The 24,271-nt window shown below is 34.2% G+C and overlaps 2 protein-coding genes across 2 annotated transcripts; one reads left to right on the forward strand and one right to left on the reverse strand.

Moving 5' to 3' along the window:
- Window positions 1-18,767, reverse strand: LOC123662093 (nuclear export mediator factor NEMF homolog). Its single transcript, XM_045596981.1, has 18 exons — window positions 18,554-18,767; window positions 17,557-17,728; window positions 16,935-17,137; window positions 16,171-16,307; window positions 15,610-15,785; window positions 14,070-14,264; window positions 13,457-13,639; window positions 11,853-12,082; window positions 11,000-11,195; window positions 9,139-9,317; window positions 7,613-7,784; window positions 6,346-6,472; window positions 5,610-5,920; window positions 5,245-5,314; window positions 2,788-2,987; window positions 1,971-2,123; window positions 1,573-1,700; window positions 1-595 (listed from the first exon to the last, which is right to left on the reverse strand). Exons 1-18 carry the CDS (start codon window positions 18,607-18,609, stop codon window positions 397-399), a joined length of 3,087 nt encoding a protein of 1,028 aa, XP_045452937.1. The 5' UTR covers window positions 18,610-18,767; the 3' UTR covers window positions 1-396.
- A 415-nt stretch (window positions 18,768-19,182) lies between these two features.
- Window positions 19,183-22,968, forward strand: LOC123662307 (exosome complex component RRP46). The gene is made up of 5 exons (XM_045597165.1): window positions 19,183-19,303; window positions 19,610-19,736; window positions 20,215-20,323; window positions 21,393-21,591; window positions 22,317-22,968. The coding sequence occupies exons 1-5, from the start codon at window positions 19,207-19,209 to the stop codon at window positions 22,439-22,441; spliced, it is 657 nt and encodes a 218-aa protein (XP_045453121.1). The 5' UTR covers window positions 19,183-19,206; the 3' UTR covers window positions 22,442-22,968.
- The last annotated feature ends 1,303 nt before the right edge of the window (window positions 22,969-24,271 follow it).

The following is a 24,271-nucleotide window of genomic DNA, read 5'->3' on the forward strand; positions in this document are numbered from 1 at the left end:
TAACAAATTATTTAATTTATTCAAATATGAGTAGTACCAGTAATATCACGAATTACTTACTCCAGTACTAAAAACGTATAACAAGATTTTTTACTTAAATAATTAATATTTGTCTCAATAGAAAACCAAGTTACAGTTGATATTAAATTATATATGACAGTAAATTACACTGTTAGGAACTTGTATTTTTAAGATTTCTATCAATATAAATGAAAGTGAAATACCGAAATGTATTGCGTTCATAACTTTCGATATTGGCAGAACAAGGTAATAAAGTAAAAATGTTATGAAATAAAAATACGGAACAGAGTTCATCGTGTCAGGTAATATTTTTTTTAAAGACAGATACGCTGTTTGGAAATTATTTTATTTAAAGGTCCTATAGCTAATAAAATTCTATTTCCTATGTTTATGCAGCTGTGGAGCGGACAGCTTGACCTTCCCCGGGAAGTTCCTCGCTACGTTTTCCTCTTTGACCGCCTTCAGAAGATCTCTCTCACGCGGTGTACTGTTCTTGTCCTTTAGGAAGACTTGTACCGCGGTCTTAGCGGCCTTGCCTCGCTTGTTGCTGCCTGGCGTTAGCTTCACTTTATACCTGGAAATGTTTAATTAATTTTTAAATTTCATGAATGCTTGACACTATAAAAATGTACAAATAAATACGTGATAACCGATTGTACTGTATCTAGTTAAAACTTTTAACTGTACTATCTTGATTGATCCCCCCATTCGAAAACCATATAATATGACCAGCATTTTTTTGGTTTGCGGACCATTTGGTGCACCTTTGCGAGTAGCGCCCAGGATACGATGCCCCCTTTTGCCCCCCCCCCCCCTCGCTACGCTAATGTCTTCATAGGTCTGTTACAATTACATAGTAATTTATAATAATTAAATAATTCTTTTTAAAATGTCTTCAAATAAGCTTCTGATGTTTTCACACCGCCAGAACTCACTCACCAGAACTATTAATTATCTGTAACATATATTAAAATATACATAACTGTATATACTTTGTTTTGTAAGCTATGTAGAATATTAAATCATTATGGGGAGCTGGAGGGTATGTCCGATTCGCACGGACTAAAACCTCTGGGGTGTTCCTTCGCTCGCCTGGGGCGGGATCGCGGGGACGCTAAGCACTTACGCGATCCTTCCGAAATCCACTAAAACTAGTTTAACACTAAACAAGGGGTAGTAAAATATTTCCTAATTATAATCAAGATAGTCTTCCCAGTTGACTTAAATACCAATGCACGAGATTTAGAAACTATATTTATAAATTTTTTTTCATACAACTAGGTTGGCATACAAGCATACGGCTCACCTGATGCTAAGCGATTACTGTAGCTTATAGACATCTGCAACACCAGAAGCATTACAAGCATGTTGCCGACTCTATCCCAAATTCACACCAGGAACTCTGGTCACCTTACTCACCAACAGGAACACAACACTGCTTGAAAATTGTATTATTTAGCTGTGATCTTCTGTAAGGTCGAGGTACCATCGTCGGGCTGCTCCATAGTTTGAGCAGGAAATTTCCTGCTGTGCCATGCCTTTAATACTAACTTGTAGTTATGCAGGGCGGAGTAGGGCGCCACCACCGGGACTGCGAACAGTAGCTCGTCGTCGGGCAGCGGGCAGCCGGTCAGCTGGCAGAGGAGCTCCAAGTCGGCGTCTGGCGCTGCTTGGTCCAGCTGTAGGGGCATAATCGTATATTATTATGTATAGCACTGGGCCCTGGTACTAGCACTGGGTCTGCTGTAATATCCCACTGCTGGGCATAAACCTCTTTCTCCGTGTAGGAGAAGAATCGGAGCTTAACCCGCAATGCCGTTCCACTGCGAGTGATGGATATATTCCCTACTATGCGTAACGATCACTATCACATGACCGGGAGGAAAGATTATGAGCAGGATATTTCCTGCTGTGTCCTACCTCAACTGCTAAAATAATATTACAATCACCTCGGGCTCTGGTTCCTCTCCATCGGACTCCGCCTCCAATAAGACTGGCGCGGGTGCAGGGATTTTGGGCATCTTCGTCTTCGAAGACTTCCCTTTACCACCCTTCGCCTCTTGTTTTTGGGCCTTTTTGGACTCCTTTGAACCTTTATCCGGCTGCAACAATAGTAACATAAAATATACCAATATTAGAAATATAAAAGTTTGTTTGTTTGATGCGCTAATCTCAGGAACTACTGGTTCCAATTGAAAATTCTTTTTGTCTTTGACAGTTTGTTTACCGCGGATTATGAATTTTTCCTTAAATTAATGCGGATGAAACCTCGGGGCACGGCTAGTCGTAATAATATATTTATTTCCCAAATATCCTTGGTTAAAATATAATGGAATGAATTTACATTTTTATATCTTGAGATTAAAATCAATAATTACTTTATACAAGCACTCTCAAGTTACACTTTTAAAAAACTGTGTTTTAGTACAAAATTGGTAATATCATACATCTTTTATCATTCATACAATCTTGTACCGAATAATAAGTTTTAACTATTCTTTTTAATACAACCATCAATTTCATTAATTCTAAATAACTTTTCGAAGTAAAACTTCTTTACGCGCGCTTGACTTGGGGTGTGTGATAAGTTAGTGAAGATAATAGTTTCGAATATTACTGTAGGAGCTAAAAAAGTTTTACTTCAGTCATGTGGACTAAAGCACACTCGTTTTTTTTATTTAATATTTTATAACGTAACATACATAATTGTATTTTTTCATAAAATTCAACATCCAAATATTCTCACTAATTCAATTTCCAACCCACCTTTAACAGTTCCATCATCAGCGCCCGATCCTCTTCGTCTTGATCCTTGTATTTCTCTTTAATCTTCTTTAATTTACTTTTCTGCCCGCGCTTCGGACCTTGCTTTTCTTCTTTCTTAACTTCTTGCTTCTGTTGCTTCTGCGCTTTCTTTCCGCCTTTCTTTGGTAGAGACGGAAAAGAGAGGAGTTTTGAATCGTCACCTGTTATAAATATTAACAATTGAAATTTGAAAAGTAAAATTAAACTTATACACAGATAATTAGACTAATTTTTATCAGGTATTTATTTAATTAGGGTAGTAAAGTATTTAGTTATGTTTGTACCAAGAGGGTAGAAAATGTATTTAGAAGATTAGTTGGTTGACTGCCATTATTGTGTAATATTTATTCTGCCGTTAATCAGAATAAAGCTTGTAACAAGATATTAGAGCTATTACTATCTACGCCGGCATTACAGCTAATAATATAATTGTGTTTCGTGCAAACGAAAAAAAAAACCGACTTCAATTACATCGACAAGTTATACAACGTAGGTAGACAAAGAAAATAGTCAAGTAAATACGTTTTATCCATAGATATAGTAAAAAAAAGTAGATAATGCGCGGCCTTTGTTGTTAGTGAAGCCACAAAACTCGGCTCCAAGTAAATACACGCGCTCACGCACACATATGCAACAAACTACGCTCATTTTCGTTAGTATGTCACGAGGCTTCATACAGTAACTTTGCTTATAAAATGCCGTCTTGTGTGATTAAATGGTGCAAAAACAATACCAAAGTAAACAAAAAATCTGAATGAATATCGTTTCACACGTAAGTACATATAAAACTTTAAATTTATTGTTATTCCAAAATAATATTGAGGTTATAATTTCAATGTCACGAAATGACGTACCACAAGAGTGTTGCCAGTAGTTCTTTTTTTCAATACCCCAAAATGTGGGTAAGTAAATTGTACGCAATCAGAAAAATAATTAAGTAAAAAGTAGACACAGTTATTTTTTTTTTCTCGTGTTATTTTATGTTACATAAATTGAAAATAAAAAAATCAAAATATATTTATGAATTATTAACTCGTTTGTTTTATGTTTTAACTTTTTACAATTTTTGAGTAAACTAGGTACCCATATTTTACTATCAAATTTCATGGTTTTAGGTTTCCAACGAATATTTTAATAAGAGGTGAATGGGTAGCGGCTGTAAGACTGAGAAAATAACCACGATTATGCTGGCCATGCGCATAAAGTCAATTTAATACGATTAGTGATTGAAAAATATTTGAATATAAGACTACATCATATTAGTAAAATGCAAACAATGACGATGACTCTGAGTTCTAAGCGACAAAAATTTAAAAAACTTATACAACATAAAGGATTCTAGGTTTAAGAAAAATAGTTAAAAAAAACCGACTGCAAACTGAAAAGAGATAAACAGAGGGGATAGGAAGTGTCCATTCATACGATTATCTTACGAATATTTTTTTTTATTATTCTACCGATTTTTTGTTTTATTTTTAGTAAATTTATTTAAAACTATAAATAGGTTTTTATTTTCACATACCCATTTTACCTATATTAAATTAATTGTTTAATAAAAATTTTAGGGACTTTTTTTAAAAGGTGTCAACACTTCACTCACTCACACATCTTTAAAAAAGTGGCTTCAGTTTTCTGTTCTAGGTGCGTTATCTACCTTTTTTTACTTGATCTATGGTTTTATCAAAGATTACTCAAAAAGTAATCATCATATCTCGATCGAATTCGGGATAAATGGGACTACAAGATAAGCATCAGCGTTCGATAACAAAAAAAAAAAAAAAAAAAATCAAAATCGGCCCACCCAGTCAAGTTCTTCTACATAAAAAATATATGTGTATATACTCGAATTGAGAAATTCCTCCTTTTACGGAAGTCGGTCAAAAAAGTTATGATTTTGTATAGTCTAATTACTGACAAATATACACTGAAGCTTGAAAAGTTGAAAGAAATGGTATAGAGATTATAACAAGTTGAAACAAGTTAATAATGGAGAATTTATCGATGAGCCCAACTTTTATCTCTATTATATTTCTCTTTTTTAACCGACTTCTAAAAAAGAAGGAGGTTACTCAATTCGACCGTATATATATATATATATATATATTTTTTTTTATGTATGTTCGGGGATAACTTAAGAGAAATCGAGGGAAACTCTCGAAAATCCACATAACTTTTTACTGGGTGTACATTTTAATGATTTTTAAATTAATCGAAAGCCGATGTTTATCATGTGGTCACATTTAATCGAGATCTGATTACAACTTGTGGAGTAATCTTTGATAATGCGTATTTACTTGACTATTTTTTCGTCTACCTATGTTCTATTACTTGTCGATATAATTGAAGTCGATTTTTCTTTGTTTGCCTGCAAACACAATTATAAGAAAATTGTGTTGTATGGTATTTGTTTTAACTTACTTCTGTCAGATACTTCTGAAACTGTTCTGGATTTCGAAGCGATGATAACTTCACCAGTACCATGATCCACCTGGAAATTATGAGTACTATTATTATTCCCGCATGGCGTGGATATTAATTTGTTTTTATATAAATATTTATTTCCGGTCTAGATGTATCCTTGTGGGTCTCACCACTTTGCCCCGGATAACATGTAATCCTAAAAGTAATAATGGGTGACGACCTCGAACAAGTTCGATCCATCTCCAACATGGAGAACGAGGGGAATACCCAAAATCTATTAGTCAAATCTTTTGATGATTTCATAATCTACAAAAAAAACATTTATGAAGATAATAAAACTGATGAATACACATTACAAATACCTTAATATGAGTATCAAACACTCCGGTGTCAGAGTCATCGTCAGAATCACTTTCTTCATCACTGCCCTCTTTCTCTTTTATTTCTTCTTTGATTTCCTTAGTTTCTTCTTGATTTTCTTTACTAATATTTTTCTTTGGAGATTCTTTTGGTTTATTTGGTTCTTCTTGTCTGATTTCTTTGTCTGTAGAAGTTTTTGAACTGATCTTTGATGATTTCTCTTCATTGTGTTCACTATTGGATATTTCAGTTGCTTCTTCGGATATTGATTTTAAGGCACTCTTTTTGGAATCATCTTTGTCTGATGATTCATCTAGAAGATAACCGAGTTACTTTAATTAAATCATACCTATTTGAAATATAAAAAATAAAAAAAACTGTCTATGTACACAGCAGAATAGACATTTTAGCTTTTTTCTATCCATCACTTCAGCCTATCGTAGTCCACTGCTGGACATAGGCCTCCACAAGTTAGCGCCAAAAGTGGCGCGAACTCATGTGTTTTACCCATAGTCACCACACTGGGCAGGCGGGTCGGTGACCGCAGTACTGGCTTTGTCGCACCGAAGACGCTGCTGTCCGACATTGGTCTGTGTATTTTAAAGCCTGTGCATTTGGATGGTTATCCGCAATTAGTCGGCTTTCTAAGTTCCAAGGTGATAGCGGAACTATGTTATCCATTAGTCACCTCTTACGACACGTAAGTAGTTATTACTGATTAAGTAGATATCAAACTACCATCTTCGGAAACGACGATCTCCTGCTCCTCCTCCGTATCCTGCGTGGAAGTGACGTCAGAGGTCGCGTCGTCGTGCACGATCGCCTTCCGTTCATCTCGGTGACGTTCTATACAGCTATCTTCCAACTGTCATTTATATATTGTTACGTTAAAACTAGAAATCTTAATGTTGTAATCGAAAATCGATGGATTATTAGAATTTTACTAAAATATAATATGGGTTAAGTTATGGATAGTAGCTACTTTCCGGAGGCTTTGTCCGGGCCTACCGCTGGGGCGAGGTACCTCTGGCGCCACCGCGCTGGAGATCCATAATGGATTTTCCCCACGTTAAAAAAAATGGATAGTAGCTACTTTCGTCAGTATTTCTTTAAGCCTATGGAAAATTAATACACACGCTACATCCGAAATGAAATAGTTAAAAAAAACATACCAAAGTTCTACTTTACATAGGAATGTTAAATACTCTTTTGACGGTTTCATTAAGGGGATAATTTGTAGTACTAATTTTTTTCTTTTATACGACCAAGTCCGCAAAGCGTACGGCTCATCTGATGGTAAGTGGTTACCGTAGCTTATAGATGCTTGCAACAGCAGAAGCATCGCAAGCACGTTGTCGACCCTACCTCCAATCCCCCCCCAGGAGCTCTGGCCACCTTACTCACCACAGGAAGACAACACTGCTTGAAAACAGTATTATTTAGCTGTGATCTTCTGTAAGGTCGAGGTACTTCCCCAGTCGGGCTGTCCCAGATTTTGAGCAGGAAATTTCCTACTGTGTCCTACCTCAGATAAAATTAGATGGGTACTAATAATTAGTGGTATTGTTCGGGCAATACATTTATGCTTTACGCAATATTTGATGCATCATCTATTGTACATCAATGCTAAACTACAACATGTCCACTTGTTAAAATTAAAGCCTAATTCGAACTGCAGCTAAATCACCGAGCGGACTTGAACAACTCAGCCCATAAATTTGAGTAGACCGTTGGCGCAGTTTGTAGTGACCCTGCTTTCTGCTCCGGGGGGGTTGTGGGTTCGCTACCTACCCCGAGTCTAGGTGTAATATATATATTTATAGTTTTTATAGTATTTATAGTTTATCAAAAAAAAGGTAATTATACCATTCGGCTGTTACCAACACAAGCATTAAGTTGCTTACTTTAAACAGATGACAGCGTATGTTGTAAATATTTATTTATTTAATTATTTATATATTTGAATACCTCTATCAATATCCAGTAACCAATGTCCAAAACTTACTCTAAACATAAAACTGAACCCGAACTGCAACTGCTCAGGTAGGAGATAGTTCTTTTTGCCGCGGATCATGAAGGAGCCAGTTGTGAGATACTCTCCGGTTGGTGCTGACTTCGACACTTGATGTCCGAACACCCACCACGCTCGCGTTAGAACTTTAGCTTCCCACGCAACGCTGTAAGAGACCATTTATATTGGATAATTAGTAGAAAGAGATTGGGTTAGTAGTAAATTGGAATTTGGGGTTAATATTCGAGTGTAATTATTATTGTCTTTTATATGATTTTTTCGCCCATTAACCTTCCTATAGCGGCGTGAAAAAGTATAACAGATGTACCCGCGCACTGTCTGTGGGGCGTTGACCATCATTAAATGAAGTTTAAGAGGCTGTATGATGTAATGTGAAAGTGCTTTACGAAAATGTGACAATAAAGAATTATTCGTCATGAAAAAAAAAATCTTACTTAATTATGTGCCACACGGCTCACCTGATAATTAGCGATTACCGTAGCCTATAGATACCTGCAATACAAGACATCGCAAGCGCGTTGTCAACCTTATCCTTCAACCCCTAGACGTTGTTTAGACGGCCTCAAAAAGGGAAATCAAAAAATTAAATAAAAAAGGCATGGGCACTTAAGAGCCCATGGATTTTAAAACTGATATATTAAAAAAAAAGTTTGAATGTGGATAGATGATAGAAGAAAATTAGTATGCAGAATGAAAGTCTGAGAAGCATAAATGTGAGAACTGGCATGAATGAGTTATTAGTAGACAAGGACTTTGAACAATGTCTTAGAGGCGTAGTTTATTTTTAAAAAAAAGTGCGTGCGTACAAAGTACACATGTCAGAAGTGAAACTTCTTTGGCAAACTAATTTTTAATTCTCGTTTATATTTATACAAAACTAAAGCTTTAGATTTCCAGCGGCGATTTTTGCCAGCGCCATCTAGTTGGTTTGCAATGTAATACTATCGATATTAATGTAACAACCTTTGTACTTTCTATAGTACACGCTAGGTGGCTCTATCTACCGAAAACAACATTAACTGTTGTTCGACGAAAACGTTGTCCTTTCATCCGTAAAAATTGTACCGTCATGCGTCAAAAGAAGTTTGGGAGTTAAACAATATATTTATTTACAGTTTAGCACTCAAACAATATATACTTATTCGATATCCACAGTTTTATTTATTACAAAATCAAATTACGTTTTTCTCGCTAGTCTTTGTCAAAATTCTCGATCATGCGTTGTGTGCTATTTCTAGAGCGTTTTTTAAGAAATGACAAATTAATTTGAATATAAAAATCGCGAGAGAAATAACTAATGTCAAATACGCCGTATACTACGGGTATCGTGCGGATGTGCTTGTTTATTAAATATATATAAAAAATAATATTTTATAAATTAAATAATAAAAGTTAATATATGTGTAATACAAATAAATATAATATACACAAACAAATAATAAATGCCAGGTAGCCTAGAGAAGTTTGACTTCGAAAAGGCTAAGCGGCACCCGCGTCACCTGTAGGCCACGGCGGCCTGGCCGGCCTCGAGCAGCGCGCGCGGCGCCGGCGGCCGGCCGCGGCACTTGAGCAGCACGGACGCCGCGCCCGCCACGTCGGCGTGCACGTAGGCGTCCGCGGCGCGCAGGTAGCGCTTCACCAGCAGCTCGTTCTGCTGCTGGTCGCGGCCCGCGATCACCTGCGGCAGGCGGAAGTACCGAAGTTCAACTTCTCTACCCACGCTTCACTTGGACAGTGAGCTGGTGAATGCGTGACTAGTGTTATGAAGTGTGTGATCGGACGAGGCTGACGGGAGTTGAGATATAAGTTAGATGGAACTAAAGAAGTTTTACTTCAGTGTTGTGTTCTAAGGCACACTCGTAAAGAAAGAAAGGAACACATTTATTTGGGACATCATACAAATCGCAGACAGTTTTTAAACAAAAATAAATAATAAGTTAATACAATTAATTAAAAAAAAAAACGAAGTATAAATTTACAAGAACAGTAATATAGACTACAAAAACTATTATCGAAATTAAAATATAAAATTTTCATAAAGTTATAAAAAAAAAACTCGTTTATTACAAGAAAAGTAATAATAAATAAATAAAATAAATGTTATAAATTTTTGTAGGTTAGTTTGATTTTGTTTTAAATTAACTTCATTACAATTGTATTTGTAGTTGGTATGATTAATTTATGTTGTATATAACTGAATTTGTTATCTTTTAATTATTTATTATTCAATTGATAATTGTATAAAATGTTTCTATTCGTATTTATTTACCCGATTATTCAATTTACTACTGTTGAACTTATTTATATTTTCAATGTGTAATTAATCAATTATTTCTTATTAATGTGTGCTTTTTAGCTCATTGATGAATTATTTACTATTAGAAACTTTATTGGTTTTTGTATCAGTTGTATAAGTTTTTTTTTCCTTGTATTATGGAACTGTTTGTTTCCTAAATAAAAAAATAAAAATAAAATAAAAAATAAAAATAATTATATATCTACAAATACCATCTGTAGCGAAGTGTTCCCCAAAAAGGTATATCACAAAACGACTTACGTTAGAGCGAGATGAAAGATTTGGTGTGACTGGTCTAAAACGGTGAGTTTCGTTTACGGACGGCAATGGCGACTATTACCGATAGCGTGTTCTGTCTTTTTTTTAACGAATTCCATTAGAGCGAGATGAGAGATTAAACGTGATCTGTACTCGTCTGAAGCGGTTAAAGTAACGTTTACGGACGGTAATAGCGTTGAGTATAAATAGAGTGTTGTCTCTTTATGACAAACGGTATTAAAGGCGGATAAGCAATTTAATTTACAGATTACTTATCGTCCGCATTCGCCTGCATCGTATAGCGATGACAGTTGAGTGCAGATGTATCTCTTTCTAATGGAAAGGTTTGAAAGAGATAAACAACATAGCAAAGATGAGATAGAGGGTAATAATTGAATTTTGTAAGTCTTGTACGAATCATTTAATTAGATTTGGATAGGGCAGATGAACTAGCTGAAGGATTGCCTTTAATGTCACGGTCAGGGGTATAGATAAGTAATTATTGATTAACATTAACATTTGATTTGAATTGAAAAAAATGCATAAATAATTTTACAGTGTAACAGAAGGAAAAAAAAAATTAAATTTTCTTGTGTATTTCAAAATTATTTAAAAAAAAATTCAAATTTGTTCTCAATCTTTTCTATTGTGGGACTTTCTATTGTGTGTGGGGAATAAAAAAGATTGAGATTCACTGGTCAGGAGACGTGAACTATTTTAGCGTAACCCGTGATTACCTACAATCAGCTACCGTTGATGGATTTAGATTCAGTGGTCACCTTACCTGACCGTTACTATAAACTTACCAAATAATTATCCGACGAAATAAACCAGTAGAATTTCTCGAACCAATACGTCTTCCTTGCTTTAGTGATGTTGCTGATCGTGTGCGCTTCCTTCAACGTCTGTTTAGTCTTACGTTCAGCGCTTTTAAGCGCTTTATCCGCTGACTCGAGCGTTTTCTGTTGTTTCTTGGCGGCTGTACGCTTTTGATCGTAGTATCTGATGAGAGAAATTTTATTGTTGAAGTAAAACTTCTTTACGAACGCTTGACTTGGTGAGTAAGCTGGTGAATGCGTGACGAGAGCGTTACGAATAGTGTGATCGGGCGAGGCGAACGGAAGATATATACACATAAACGGAGCTAAAGAAGTTTTACTTCTGTCGTTTGGTCTAAAGCACACTCGTTTTTTTTATTTAGTTGACTAATATATATTTTTTACGATTTGAAAATTTTCAAGGGTATTACGGAATGAAAATTTAGTATATTTGTTATATTAAATTTAATTTCCAAATTCAATAAATATAAAAATATTTTATATATTTCATACATTTTAGTGATGTGAACACAAGTTAGATTTTTGGTATTTGAATAACATAATCTAAATACTAATGGGCCTGTTGCACTAGTTGTGGATAACGCTATTTGAGTAATAGTTTTTGATACGTAGTTTAAGCACACAAACTTACACACAAACTTTCGCGTTTATAATATTAGTAAGATTTTTTCTACGTATATTTATCAAAATAAAAAAATAAAATAGCTTTTAAAGTTGGCTGTTACCTAGAACAAGCATTAGGGTTATTTACTTTAGGAACAGACGACAGGGTGTGTGTGTGTGTGTGTGTGTGTTAAAGAGAAAAAAAGTTTGAACTCACCGTCTAGCATTAGCAAACGCAGTCAAAGACAGATCAATGTCAACCGTCATCGGTTTCAACCGTCCATCATCTTCATCACCATCACCAACTTCACTACCATCATCATATGGGTCGTGCAGTAGCAGGGTGATGTGGTTGGTGTTCAGTTTCAGTTGTTTGATGCAGGAGGCGATGGGATCCTTGTTGTCTTGAGCCGTCTTCACTAGGAGGTTAATATCATCCCAGGACATCTGAAAATTGAAGAAAACATTTAAATTTGTTTAGCGTTTGTGTGTTAACAATATGTTTATGTAAGTAAGTTTTTTAGGGTTATTAATTACTGTATATATATGTATCTCTATATACATAAGAATTTGTGTTCTGTTGACAGCTGTACATAATTATTTATAATTTCATAGTTTCTAACAATATCTTTAGGAATATATTCAAAACGCTGGTCTTGATGTAATTCCTGAATACAAATCTTATTTCCAGCTTTTGTTTTTATCGAGTTTAGCCGAACTAAAAATGATAATTTATTATTGAGAAAATTGAAAAAAAACGAATGCAGCGACGAAAAGTACTCGTATTGAAAACGAAAAGAGTTTACAGCGCTTTATGCACATATTAATAAAGGTTATAATTAAAAGCAAGCTTTGAGTTAATACATTGCATTCGTGTGCGAATGTACAGTGTGTTTGTGTGCGTATGTTGTTAATGTTTGCGTGCGTTACGTTTGTGTGTAGAGTGAAAAATGTATAATATGTTGTATTGTGTTTGAATGTGAGTTGCCACATACATAAACAAAAATTGTATTTTATAAAGAATGTGTAAATAAAAAAACGAGTGAGTTTAGACCAGACATACTCAACCATTTTTTTATAGGGGCCACAAACACGTTTCAGTCATGGTGTCGCGGGCCGCAAGCAAAAACTATTTAGGTTTTAATTAAAACGAAATTCCAAGTTAATAATGCAGTTAATGTAATTTTGGTATTTATGAACACTTTTTAAAACTTTTTCAAGATCTGGCTTAGCGCTACATGCTATCTTTATTACATGTTCCAGATGAGAATCTGTAAGTTTGTTTCTATAAACGTTCTTTGTGGTTTTCATTTTTGAAAAAGCCGATTCGCACTCATACGTAGATCCAAAAAATGTTAGTAGAATTTGGGCACATCTTTGGACGTTTTTATACTTTTGAGGAACAATACTCCAAAATTCTACATATTCTCTGTTTTTCCCTTTTTTTTAAACAAAACTTCAAGATTAGTGTCGTTTTTATAATGAATGAACTCATCGAAAAACTCAGAGTAATTACAATTTGGATCGTCTCACATTTTTGATCAGAACGCGCGTTTTCTAATGGGCACAAAATTTAAATTGGCTTACAATAAATTGATAACTTCAGGTGGGCCAACAACAAAAGCCCGGCGGGCCGCATGCGGCCCGCGGGCCGCAGTTTGAGTATAGCGGGTTTAGACCATATGACTGAAGTAAAATTTCTTTAGCAATGGGCATTCACTGTGTCTTAGATACTTCGCGCAAGTCAACACAGTCAAACGTTTCAAAGTCAAATAAGAAGTTTAACTTCGAAAAATCGCGTTTTAATAAGACCATAGTTACCTGATTAGCGATAGCAACTTGTATAGCAAGTCTCGCTTGTTCAACGAGATGCTCATTCCTGGATATCAGCTCGGCCGCTTTCCTATCCTCCAACTGGAGACGTTCCAGCTCGGTGATACGCTTGTCGTGATCTTTGCGAACATTCTGGAGCTTTTTTAGCGCCTCCCTTTCCACTTGGATTGTCTAAATATATATATAAATTTTTAATTTATAACTGATGTATCGTGCTACTACTGTTAACTATTACTATTGTTAACCATACCGTTGTGCTTAATTTTTATCAGTATATCAAGAAACGAGTGTAGTCTATGTTATATAGACCTAAAGTCTATACAGAATATAACTATGTATTAATAAATGGTGTAAATTACGACAAAACTAAAAATTTACCACAACTGGGGTACCTCGACCTCACAGAAGATTACAGCTAAATAATACAGCTTACAAGCAGAGTTGTGTTCCTGTTGGTAAGTAAGGTGACCAAGCTCTTTGGTAACAAACTGCGATGCTTCTGGTGTTGCAGACGTCTATGAGCTACGGTAATCGCGTACCATCAGGTGAGTCGTACACTTGTTTGCCGAGGTAATTATGTAAAAAAAAACTACTACATTACCTTGAGGTCTATCTTCTGCCCTTCCAGGGCTGAATAGAATTCATCAACGGCTCTGTCAAAAGTCTCATACTCGGTGTGAGGCTGATTCTTGTTCTGGGCATACAACATCGGGTGGAACTCTTGGTTGGTTAGCAAAAAGTCTGGACCACCTCCTTCTGGGTTTGGTCGATCTTCTTTCTTCTGAATTATGTAGCCCTGGTAGATTGAAACACATTAATAATAATATGTACGAAATATTGTATGAAAATCGAACTCTTTTTTTTTTAAGTTACACATAAATTTTTTCAATCACACATGTACCATACACATTTGTCCGGCTCGAAGGACCAAAAAAACCTGTATGGTACAGTCTACGGTAGAGTGAGAGATGACATGTGAGGGAAAGTCATGAGGTAAACCAAACCCAACGAAAGTCGATCTAAAACTAAGTTTATTACGATTATTTTTGAGTATTATATAGAAGAAGTACAGACGTCATAATCAGGCAAACAGCAATTTCGTAAAAAATAACCTAAATTAAGGTTATTAGTTTGCAAAGACAATCATTTTGCTGAATGTGCGGTAAACCGTACACAACATATAATTTTTTTTTAAATTTAAAGCATCGCATTGTCTGTGCCTTTAAAAAAATAGCATTTTATTGCTCATATATGATAAGTTTTTTGATATGTTGTCAATTCAAGCCAGCAGTCCTTAGACTGCCTAGAAAAACTAAATCTATGGATTTATATGGTTCAGGAAGATTAAATTAAATATATCAATATAATGAATAATGAAAACTGTTTATATAGTAATTTTATTGATATCTTTATAAAAAGTGAATATCCGAAATATATACACGTAAATAGCTTATAAACGTGGCAACAAATCGGATGTTATTTTTTTTTGCGTTTGTTACTACAGTCAGGACACAATTTGTATAAAGAAAATTTGGAAAAAGAACAATACATTGATTTAAAAAATAAGAGTGTGCTTTAGACCACACGACTGAAGTAAAACTTCTTTGGCAATAGGCCTGCAGTGTCTTAGATATACGAAACGTAACTGGCTATGAGAGAAAGAGACAGAAAATGTGTGCTCACCTAGCCTAGCCTAGTTTATCTCTTTTTCTCCCTTCGCCTCGCCCGATCACAATTTTCGTAATGCTCATCACGCACTCACCAGCTTACTCCACAAGTCAAGTGTGCGTCAAGAGGTTTTACTTCAAAAATAATTGCGGTACGAAGTTCATTGGGCCAGGCTTGGTAGGGCACAGCAGGAATTTCCTGCTCAAAATATGGAGCAGCCCGACTGGGGTAGTACCTCGACCTTACAGAAGATCACAGCTAAATAATACTGTTTTCAAGCAGTATTGTGTTCCTGTTGGTGAGTAAGGTGACCAGAGCTCCTGGGGGGATTGGGGATTGGGTTGGCAACGCGCTTGCGATGCTTCTGGTGTTGCAGGCGTCTATAAGTTACGGTAATCGCTTACCATCAGGTGAGCCGTACGCTTGTTTGCCAACCTAGTGACAAGGCTGAAACAAAATATAATTAATTTTACCTTTGCAGTTTGATTCTTTCCTTCGTCAATCATTCTCTCTGCCTGTTTTAGTGCGGTGACAAGTTTGTCCAGATCTCTTTCTAGATAGAATCCCTTGTTAGGATCTTGAGATATCTTCATGTTACCAGTCAAGCTGTTTTCAAGTAATACGTGATCTATTACAGCCGCACCATACTCTGTCGATGTTGAATTCAAAATTAATAAGTATAGAAGGAAAGTGATATGTATGTGAAAATTACTGTAATGGCCGGTAGAGGGTCATGACATATTTATATATTTATTTATCTATTCACACTTTCGCGAACCAATAAAAGTCTTAACAAAGTGACTAATGTTATAAAAAAATAAAAGTAGCATCTTCAGCAAAAGCAAAAGCACTTTCGAATTGTCATTTTACAAATTAAATTTTTAAATGATTATTATTTTTAAAAGTAAAGCTACCACCGATTTGGAATGTAGATTCTGCAGAGAAGAATCGGCAAGAAACTCCGTAGTCACTGATTTGAAAATATATAGACAAATCTATATCATATTTTATTTGTTATAGATCTTAAAACTTACCTAGATTTGGATTAAGAATTTTTTTCAAATTATCTGCTGGTTTACTCTTTCCTAGTATCTCTTTCAGCGCTTCTGCATCGGGAGCTTTATAGCTTGTCTTTGCTCTATCTAGCGGATACTTTTCTTTAACTGCAAACCTATAAGCGAAGACAAAAAAAATTTAAATATATTTTACATACAGTATAACGTGAATCTATTAGAAAATTTGTTGTAATTTAAACACTAATTTTTAGTGTTAAATGTGTTCACTAACTACTTTTTTTGTACTAGAAAGGGGACAAGGAAAACAGACAGTCCAATTAAAGTTAGGTTAAGTGGTAAGTATTCATAGGCCATGAACACCTGCAACAGGGGCATTTCAAGTGCAGTGCGATAGGCTAGGGAAGGTATCCCGGAAGCTCTGGCTACCTTACCACCACAGGTACCCAACACTGCTTGAAAGAAGTATAAGATCTTTTGTAAGGTCAAGGTACGTCCCCAGTCGGTCTGCTCTTAATTTTGACCAAGATTCCTAGCTTCAATAAATTCAAAATTACTATAAAATAATTCAAATAGGCTTCAAAAGCCCTTTGGAATCGTAGTTTTAAAAATTAAATTTGTTTTACATAATTAGTTAAAGGTAAAAGTGAAGCTACCACCGATACGGAATGTAGATTCTGCAGAGAAGAATCAACAAAAAACTGGGCAGTGACTCTTTTAATAAAAATTACATTATACTTCTATCTAGAAGTCTTTTTTCATTAATGTCTGCACATGTTAATTACCTCACTTTGTCACCCTCGACGTGAGGCCTCAGAACATTTAGAATAGTCCACTCATAGTCTGTCAGAACAATGTTTCCTCTGTCATACAGTTCTAGTATGACATGGTACGCTGCTTCACCACTGCCAAACTGTAAGTCCACTATCCTGTCTACACCTAGCTGTGTTAATTTCTCTAGACGTTTGTTCTTCAGATGTTTACGAAGCTAAAAATTTTATAAATGATTTATACAACTTTGTACTGATCAAACTTAGCATAAAATTAATCACAAAAAAAAATCATCAAATGTTCATTTTTTTTTAAATTTAGACTGTCTATTGTTTACTCTTTGCTTATTTTATTTTTATATTTTTTGAAGTGAAACTTCTTTAAGATTATGTGGTTTGAAATTCGAGAAAACGAAAATATGTCACGATAAAGAAATACAGTAATGTATAGCAGAGGAGATAGAAAACATTACTGCTCAAAATGCCTAAGCATTTTTAATGGCTCTTACGACCTTTTCACGATACCGTGATCATCGTCGATAGAACAAGTTGCTACGACCTATCTTCCTCTGACTTTTCTAAAGTTTCACTTCTGACGTGTGTGAATTGCACACACAACTTTTTTATTTATTAATACCTTCATAGTAAACCCAGATGGGGCTACATTTTTGGGCCACTCAAACTGTGTTGTATGAAATCTGTTCCCCGACTCCAACAATAGGACTGACTTTTCTTCAGACCTCTGCAGCCGAATCACGTAGGTTTTGTTGTCTATATCGTAAACCTGGTTTACCCTCATACCTATCAGCCTGAAAATAATACAATTATGTAGTATTGCTGTTGTGCTATATTTATTTAATAATAAAAGTTATAATGTTAAGGTACCTAATTTTTTTACAAAGCTGTATTCTCAAAATAAATAAATACTAATATAATGAAAAATGGTTTCTTAAACAATTTTTAATATCATATCAAAACTCTGCCGTTCCAGCGGGGATCGAACCTGCATCTCCGACTTACCGTGTTGGTGCTTTAGCCAATTAAGCTATGAACTGATGTAACCGCTAGATCGAAATTTTTGATATGATGATTTTATATTCGGTCTAAGCGACTGTGGTTTTGATATGATATTAAAAATTGTTTAGAATTTCCTCATGTGTGGGTAACAAAAAAATAAATCATACGAATGGTTATTTAAATCGTAAAATTAAATATAATGCACTTTTAACAGTGTAGGATATACTAAAATCTAATTTATGACTTAAAAGATTTAATTGTAATTTTTAACAGAATTAAAAAATATTTCTTTTGGAATTTCTTAATACTATAATAATTACAAAATAAACTTTAAAAAATATTATTTAGAGATCATTGTGGTTCAAACCATTTCCGGAATTGAGAAAACGCTTTCGGTAAATAATTATGAAACATTTCGCAGCATAATGCAATTTCAATAGTTTTGCAATGTCAACAAGAAGTTGATGAATACGAAATATGAAATTTTATTTCTTCAAGAGAATTCTATTAAGATTTCATACTTCTAGTAATGAAATATTATTTATAAATATGGACATTTTAATATTTATGCCTAATATTCACAGGAACACGATTAATTTAAGAGGAAAATTGATCACCTCTGTAATTCGGCCACCATGCACACTATATCGTACGTATTAAAACGTGTTTTCATTTTGATTTATTTACTATAATCGCATAAGTTTAATTAAAGGCAATTTCATGCCAATATTTAGTATAATACTAAAATTTTCGTTTCAGCGATCACCTAACCAGTAACCCAACGTAATATTGCAATTGCACGTATTTTTTTCTCATTGATGTCACCCAGGTGTCACATATGATTACTGAGACAACTGTCAAAGTTTTTTTTTTTTTTTTGGAGTTTATGGCCTGGTATCTGGACCTTTAAGCCAACTGTCAAAGTTATTGCTGAAAAATATTGCCAGTTACTAATATATTTTAAAAATATAATTTTTTTCTAATAAAAAATAAAACCACTAATGAGTAAGATGTATCTTATCAGATGTTATGAATATAAAAGTCTGGTAAATTGATTTTTAACAATCACAAATATCGTAATGGGTAAAATTAGATAATTAGTAAATACTTAATTGATTTTTGCTATAGTAACACAAACACTAAGTTCAACTTCACGTTTGTTTTCAATGTTTTCATAATTTGTAGGTTATTTATTTTGTGGTTTATTCGAAAATAATTTTATGACAAAAAGTAATTCGAATTTTTAAATAATTTCTACAATTAATTAAAAATGGGTGGAGAAGAAGAAAATAACTTTAAACTGAGGCCTATGAAGTGTGAACTTAATTATCTTAGTAAATCAGACGGTTCCGCTATTTTAGCTCAAGGTACAGTCATACAGTGTTTCAAGATCCTTTTGTTTAAAATTATGATACTAATTGATCTTAATGATGTTTTAAAACTAATAATAAATATTTACGGGGTGTAAACATACTCCTCGTCTTATAGGTAACGGCTGATATACACAACTTTTTCTGTTATAAATCTACTTATACAAATACCTATATTAATAAGACACCCACCTCGAGGTAGTCTGGAACTCATAATACTGTAGGGGAAAGTAGGGCTATTGTTTATACTTTATATCATATACTTTTATTATAATGTTTAATAAATAAATATAACAATTCCAGGCGAGACAGTAGTACTGGTTAGTGTAAACGGTCCTTTGGACATCAAATCGACCAGCCAGAGTATTGAAAAAGCAACCCTTGAAGTGTTGTTCTGCAGTAAAGGTGGAAAGCCCTCAGTAGCAGATAGGTATGTTTATATTTTCTTACTTTTCTATACTTACACTATTTCTCTAATACTATACTGTATTGTACTTTCTATTAGTGATTCTAAATAAATCAAGAGATATAGTTTCAAAGGTAAAAGTCATACAGACAAAAACTCAATCAAACTATTTTCAGTCTCTCTAATAGATGTTAAAAAATTTACTTGGTATTATTACAGTACTATATTTTGAACAGTATATTATAACACTTAGACTAACATATGAAGAATAAACGATTCAGACTGTAACATCCCACTGCTGGGCATAGGCCTCTTTTCCATGTAGTGTATTGTTTGTTTGTATGATTTGTATGTACTAAAACTAGGTATGACTAGCTTTCTGCCTGGGGTTGAATGAATTTGAATAAAATTATACATTTTTTCCATTAGACCAAAAGGGAATATAAGTATATATTTGTAATAGTTATTATATATGTAATAATAATATATTTAAATATTACAGGTTTAAAGAGAATGTGATAAGGCAGACATGTGAAACAGCAATACTTGGTACCATGTACCCACGGACTGGGATCTCTCTGACTATACAGGAACTTGAGGACTTTGGTGGGGTGAGTTATAATAGAAACAGAAAAATTAAGATTTAATTTTTATAACTATAACTAATCTATATATATAATGAATGCTTGTTTGTATGTCCTTTATAGAAACGTAAACTATGCATTTGATCATGTCATGATCTTTCAGCTAAGTGTTGTGCATGAGCCCACAAAGGTTGGTACTGTCAAAAAAAAACGCACGCAGGGTACAACTAGTACAGAATAAAAATCAAAAAAAGCCAAAAACAAGCTACCACATATAGAAACTAACATCCAACATAAACATAATGCAAGTCTTTGAATATAGATATGATGTAGTGAAATAGATATAGACAAAAAAAAAAATTTCAATCTGTAGCACTTACGTCTATGTAATTTGTAAAATAAAGATTCGAATGTGCTTTTGAAGCCTATTCATCATCATCATCACTTCAACCTATCCCAGTCAACTGCCAAAAATGGCGTGAACTAGTGTGTTTTGCCCACAGTCACCACGCTGGACAGGCAGATCGGTGACCGCAGGGCTGGCTTTGTCACACCGAAGACGTTGCTGCCCGTCTTCGGCCTGTGTATTTCAAAGCTAGCAGTTGGATGGCTATCCCGCCATCGTCGGTCGGCTTTTTAAGTTCCAAGGTGGTAGTGGAACTGTGTTATCCCTTAGTCGCCTCTTACGACACCCACGGGAAGAGAAGGGTGGCTATATTCTTTACTGCCGTAACCACACAGCACTGAAGCCTATTGGAATAAAGGAATTTTTGATTTTGATTGTCAATAACTGTTATTATTTTTAATTAACTGTGAAAAAAAATTCAGTATCGTGAGACGCGTTGACGTCTCGTCGACTTGACCGAATCACACGATTTCCTTTTTTCGTTCCGTGTTAATGTTTGCCTCGACAGAAACAATTTTATAAACACTTACTATAAAATATAACGATATTAAAGAATTAATAAATCGGAAGGTTTTGGTAACTTAGTTAAAACTGCCTTTCAGTAAATCTGTCAATTATCTCTAACTACTAGATAATAGTAACCTCTTCAATATTCTTTACTTATAGACTTCCTAATATTATTTTTTCTAGTTGCTAACTTGCGCAGTCAATTGTGCGTGCCTAGCTCTCCTCAACTCCGGAATGGCAATGAGGCATATGGTCGCAGCAGTCAGCTGCGCTGTAGACGATGTCGGTAATTTAGTACTCGAGCCGAATTATCAACAAGTGCAGAACTCGAAAGCACTATTGAACTTCGTCTTTGAAAGCCGGGAGAAGAATCTTGTCACTGGTTAGTTGATTTAGGTTTTATTATTACTTTTAAAGTGTTTAATAGTTACAGCTATGATTTATAGGTAAAATAGATATCCAGATTACCAGAATTCAAAAGTCGAAAGTTCGCAAACAAGTGTACGGCTCACCTGATGGTAAGTGATTACCGTAGTCTATAGATGCCAGCGACACTAGAAGCATTGCAAGCGCGTTGCCGACTCTCCGCCCAATCCCCCCAAGAGCTCTGATCACCTTACTCACTACAGGACCAGAACTTGGCTTGAAAGCGGTATTATTTAGCTGTGGTCTTCTATAAGATCGAGTCCAGTCGGACTGCTCCAGATTTTAAGCAGGATGTCCTGCTATACCCTACCACAGTTAGTTAAATAAACATATTTTTGTTATTACTGGCACTCAGTTTTATTACTTTTGAAGTTGTGTTGCAAATATGTATAGGTGTATTTTTTTAAACTAAAAGATGATATATTTATACTCGGATTATCTAAATGTTATATTATTTTATGAATTGATAAGTAGATATACTTAATAATTTCAACAATACTATGTGTCAAATTTTGTTGCACAAAGCATAGTCAAGTTTTACAATAAAATATAGTCTCTGATAAGTGAAATCAGACAAACATTTTAAAAGTAATGATTATTAAATCGTTTTGTTTATTCCATTAATTTTAGTTCTTATATAATCTGTACTCTTTACAATCTGTATTTTATATCTGTTGCCAGGCTTCACGGAGGGTAGTTTCAGCGAAGACACGTATGAAGAAGCACTCGCCAGATGTCGCCTCGCCAGCGACGTCGTCTTCGACTTCTACAGAGACATTGTTAGAAAATATTCTAATGTTATATGACAGTAAACTATTGTTTTTTTTTTTGTTAAATTTCAATATTTAAATAAGTTTCTTTATAAAGTTACGTTTCTTTAAGACATACTTAAAACCAAGAAATAATAAAGTCTATTTCCACAGTTCCTCCCACAAAAGTATGTAAAATTAAATGCATTTTTTATGAGAATGGGGACAAACAAGCAGACATATCCATGTGATGTTAAATAGCAGAGCAGTTGCTCCAGAGTGTTGCCAGTTTTTGAGGAAGTATTTGTAGCAGTGTATTATTTAAATTACACTAAATTGAAAATATTTTTTAGGATTTATATTCTGTGTCAGTATAGCTTTGAAAGGCATTTTATTTGTTCCAATTCTCAAGTACAAGCACTGGTAAAATTTGTTTAAGTTAAATAAAATGTCTTTAGTATGTTAACTATTGTAATTTAATTTTAAGAAAAGAGTTATGTATATGAATTGTCAATTATTACCCGGTATGTCGATATATTTCTATGAAGTAACTAAATAAAATTAATTATAATAATCAAAATAAACTACGTGTTAATTATATTGACTATGTATCAAGAAATTGAACGTATCATTTCCATGAATTAATAAAATATAATAATAGTATTCGCGTGATATAATTACAAAGATACTTGATAAAATGTAATTACGTTACCGCCAATTTTGATATTTTCTTGTAATTTTTTAAATATTTACAGTAATACCAACATTACAAAAAAAAAAAAAAAAATTAAAGATTAAATAAGTCACTACTTTCGACTCTCGATTTTTACTTGTGTATTAGTAACATTTTGTTTTAAATTTTCTAGTAGAAATTTATAACTTACACTCCTAAACAACACTGCCGTCTAATTATATCTAGAAACTACTATCTATAAGGAATTACGAGTATTTGATATTTTTTAAATGTCGCTGTATAGAATAAGTTCCTGATCTTTAATAGACTACCTCCCCATTTACAAGAAAACAAAATTCCAAACCCTTCACATAATACTTAAAATTATACCAATTTTATGTAGTTCCTAGCTGTGCCCGCGACTTCGTCCGCGTGGAATTTAACAAAAAAAAATATTGTTTAGATCGCAGAGTTATAAAAAAAAAATCTAAATTAAAAGTTGCCTAAGTTACTTCTTATTACATCAGCTATCGACCAATGAAAATCCCATCAAAACCGGTCCAGCCGTTTCAGAGATTAGACGGAACAAACAGACCGACAGACAAACAAAAATTATAAAAAATGTTATTTTGGCATATGTACCCTGTGATACATATGACTTTAGTAAAAAGCGGTTATTTAATATTAGAAACAGTTACGCTAATTTTATTTATTTGTATAGATTAATAAACACAATTTTAGGGGGGTACTGCTCTCGTTGGGAACCTATAGTGTAAGGTTACAAATTAAACGAAATTAATTTGACAAACTGGTTGAATTATACCTTTAAAAATAATTAATAAACAAATATGACAAGGATGTTTTTTTTTATTTCGATGTCCACCCTATCGTAGATATAGTAGTATATCAGTTAGTGTATCCAATTTCACGTATTGTGACTGTAGTGACATCACTAAGACTTATTGAACTATGGCACAGTAAACATCTTGAGAAGCTCGATCGGGGAAGTACCCCAATCTTACAGAAGCTCACATCCAAATAATAATGCTATCAAGTAAGTAGTGCGTAAGATTCTGGCGATATTGACGATGGTAACAGCTTACCATCAGATGAAACATACGCTTTTTTGGCACCTTCTTAACATAGTATAAAACAAAGTCGCTTCCCGCTGTCTGTCCCTATGTATGCTTAGATCTTTAAAACAACGCAACGGA

This window comes from Melitaea cinxia, chromosome 18 (genome assembly GCF_905220565.1).
Source record: "Melitaea cinxia chromosome 18, ilMelCinx1.1, whole genome shotgun sequence".
In the NCBI taxonomy this organism is placed as follows: Eukaryota; Metazoa; Arthropoda; class Insecta; order Lepidoptera; family Nymphalidae; genus Melitaea; species Melitaea cinxia.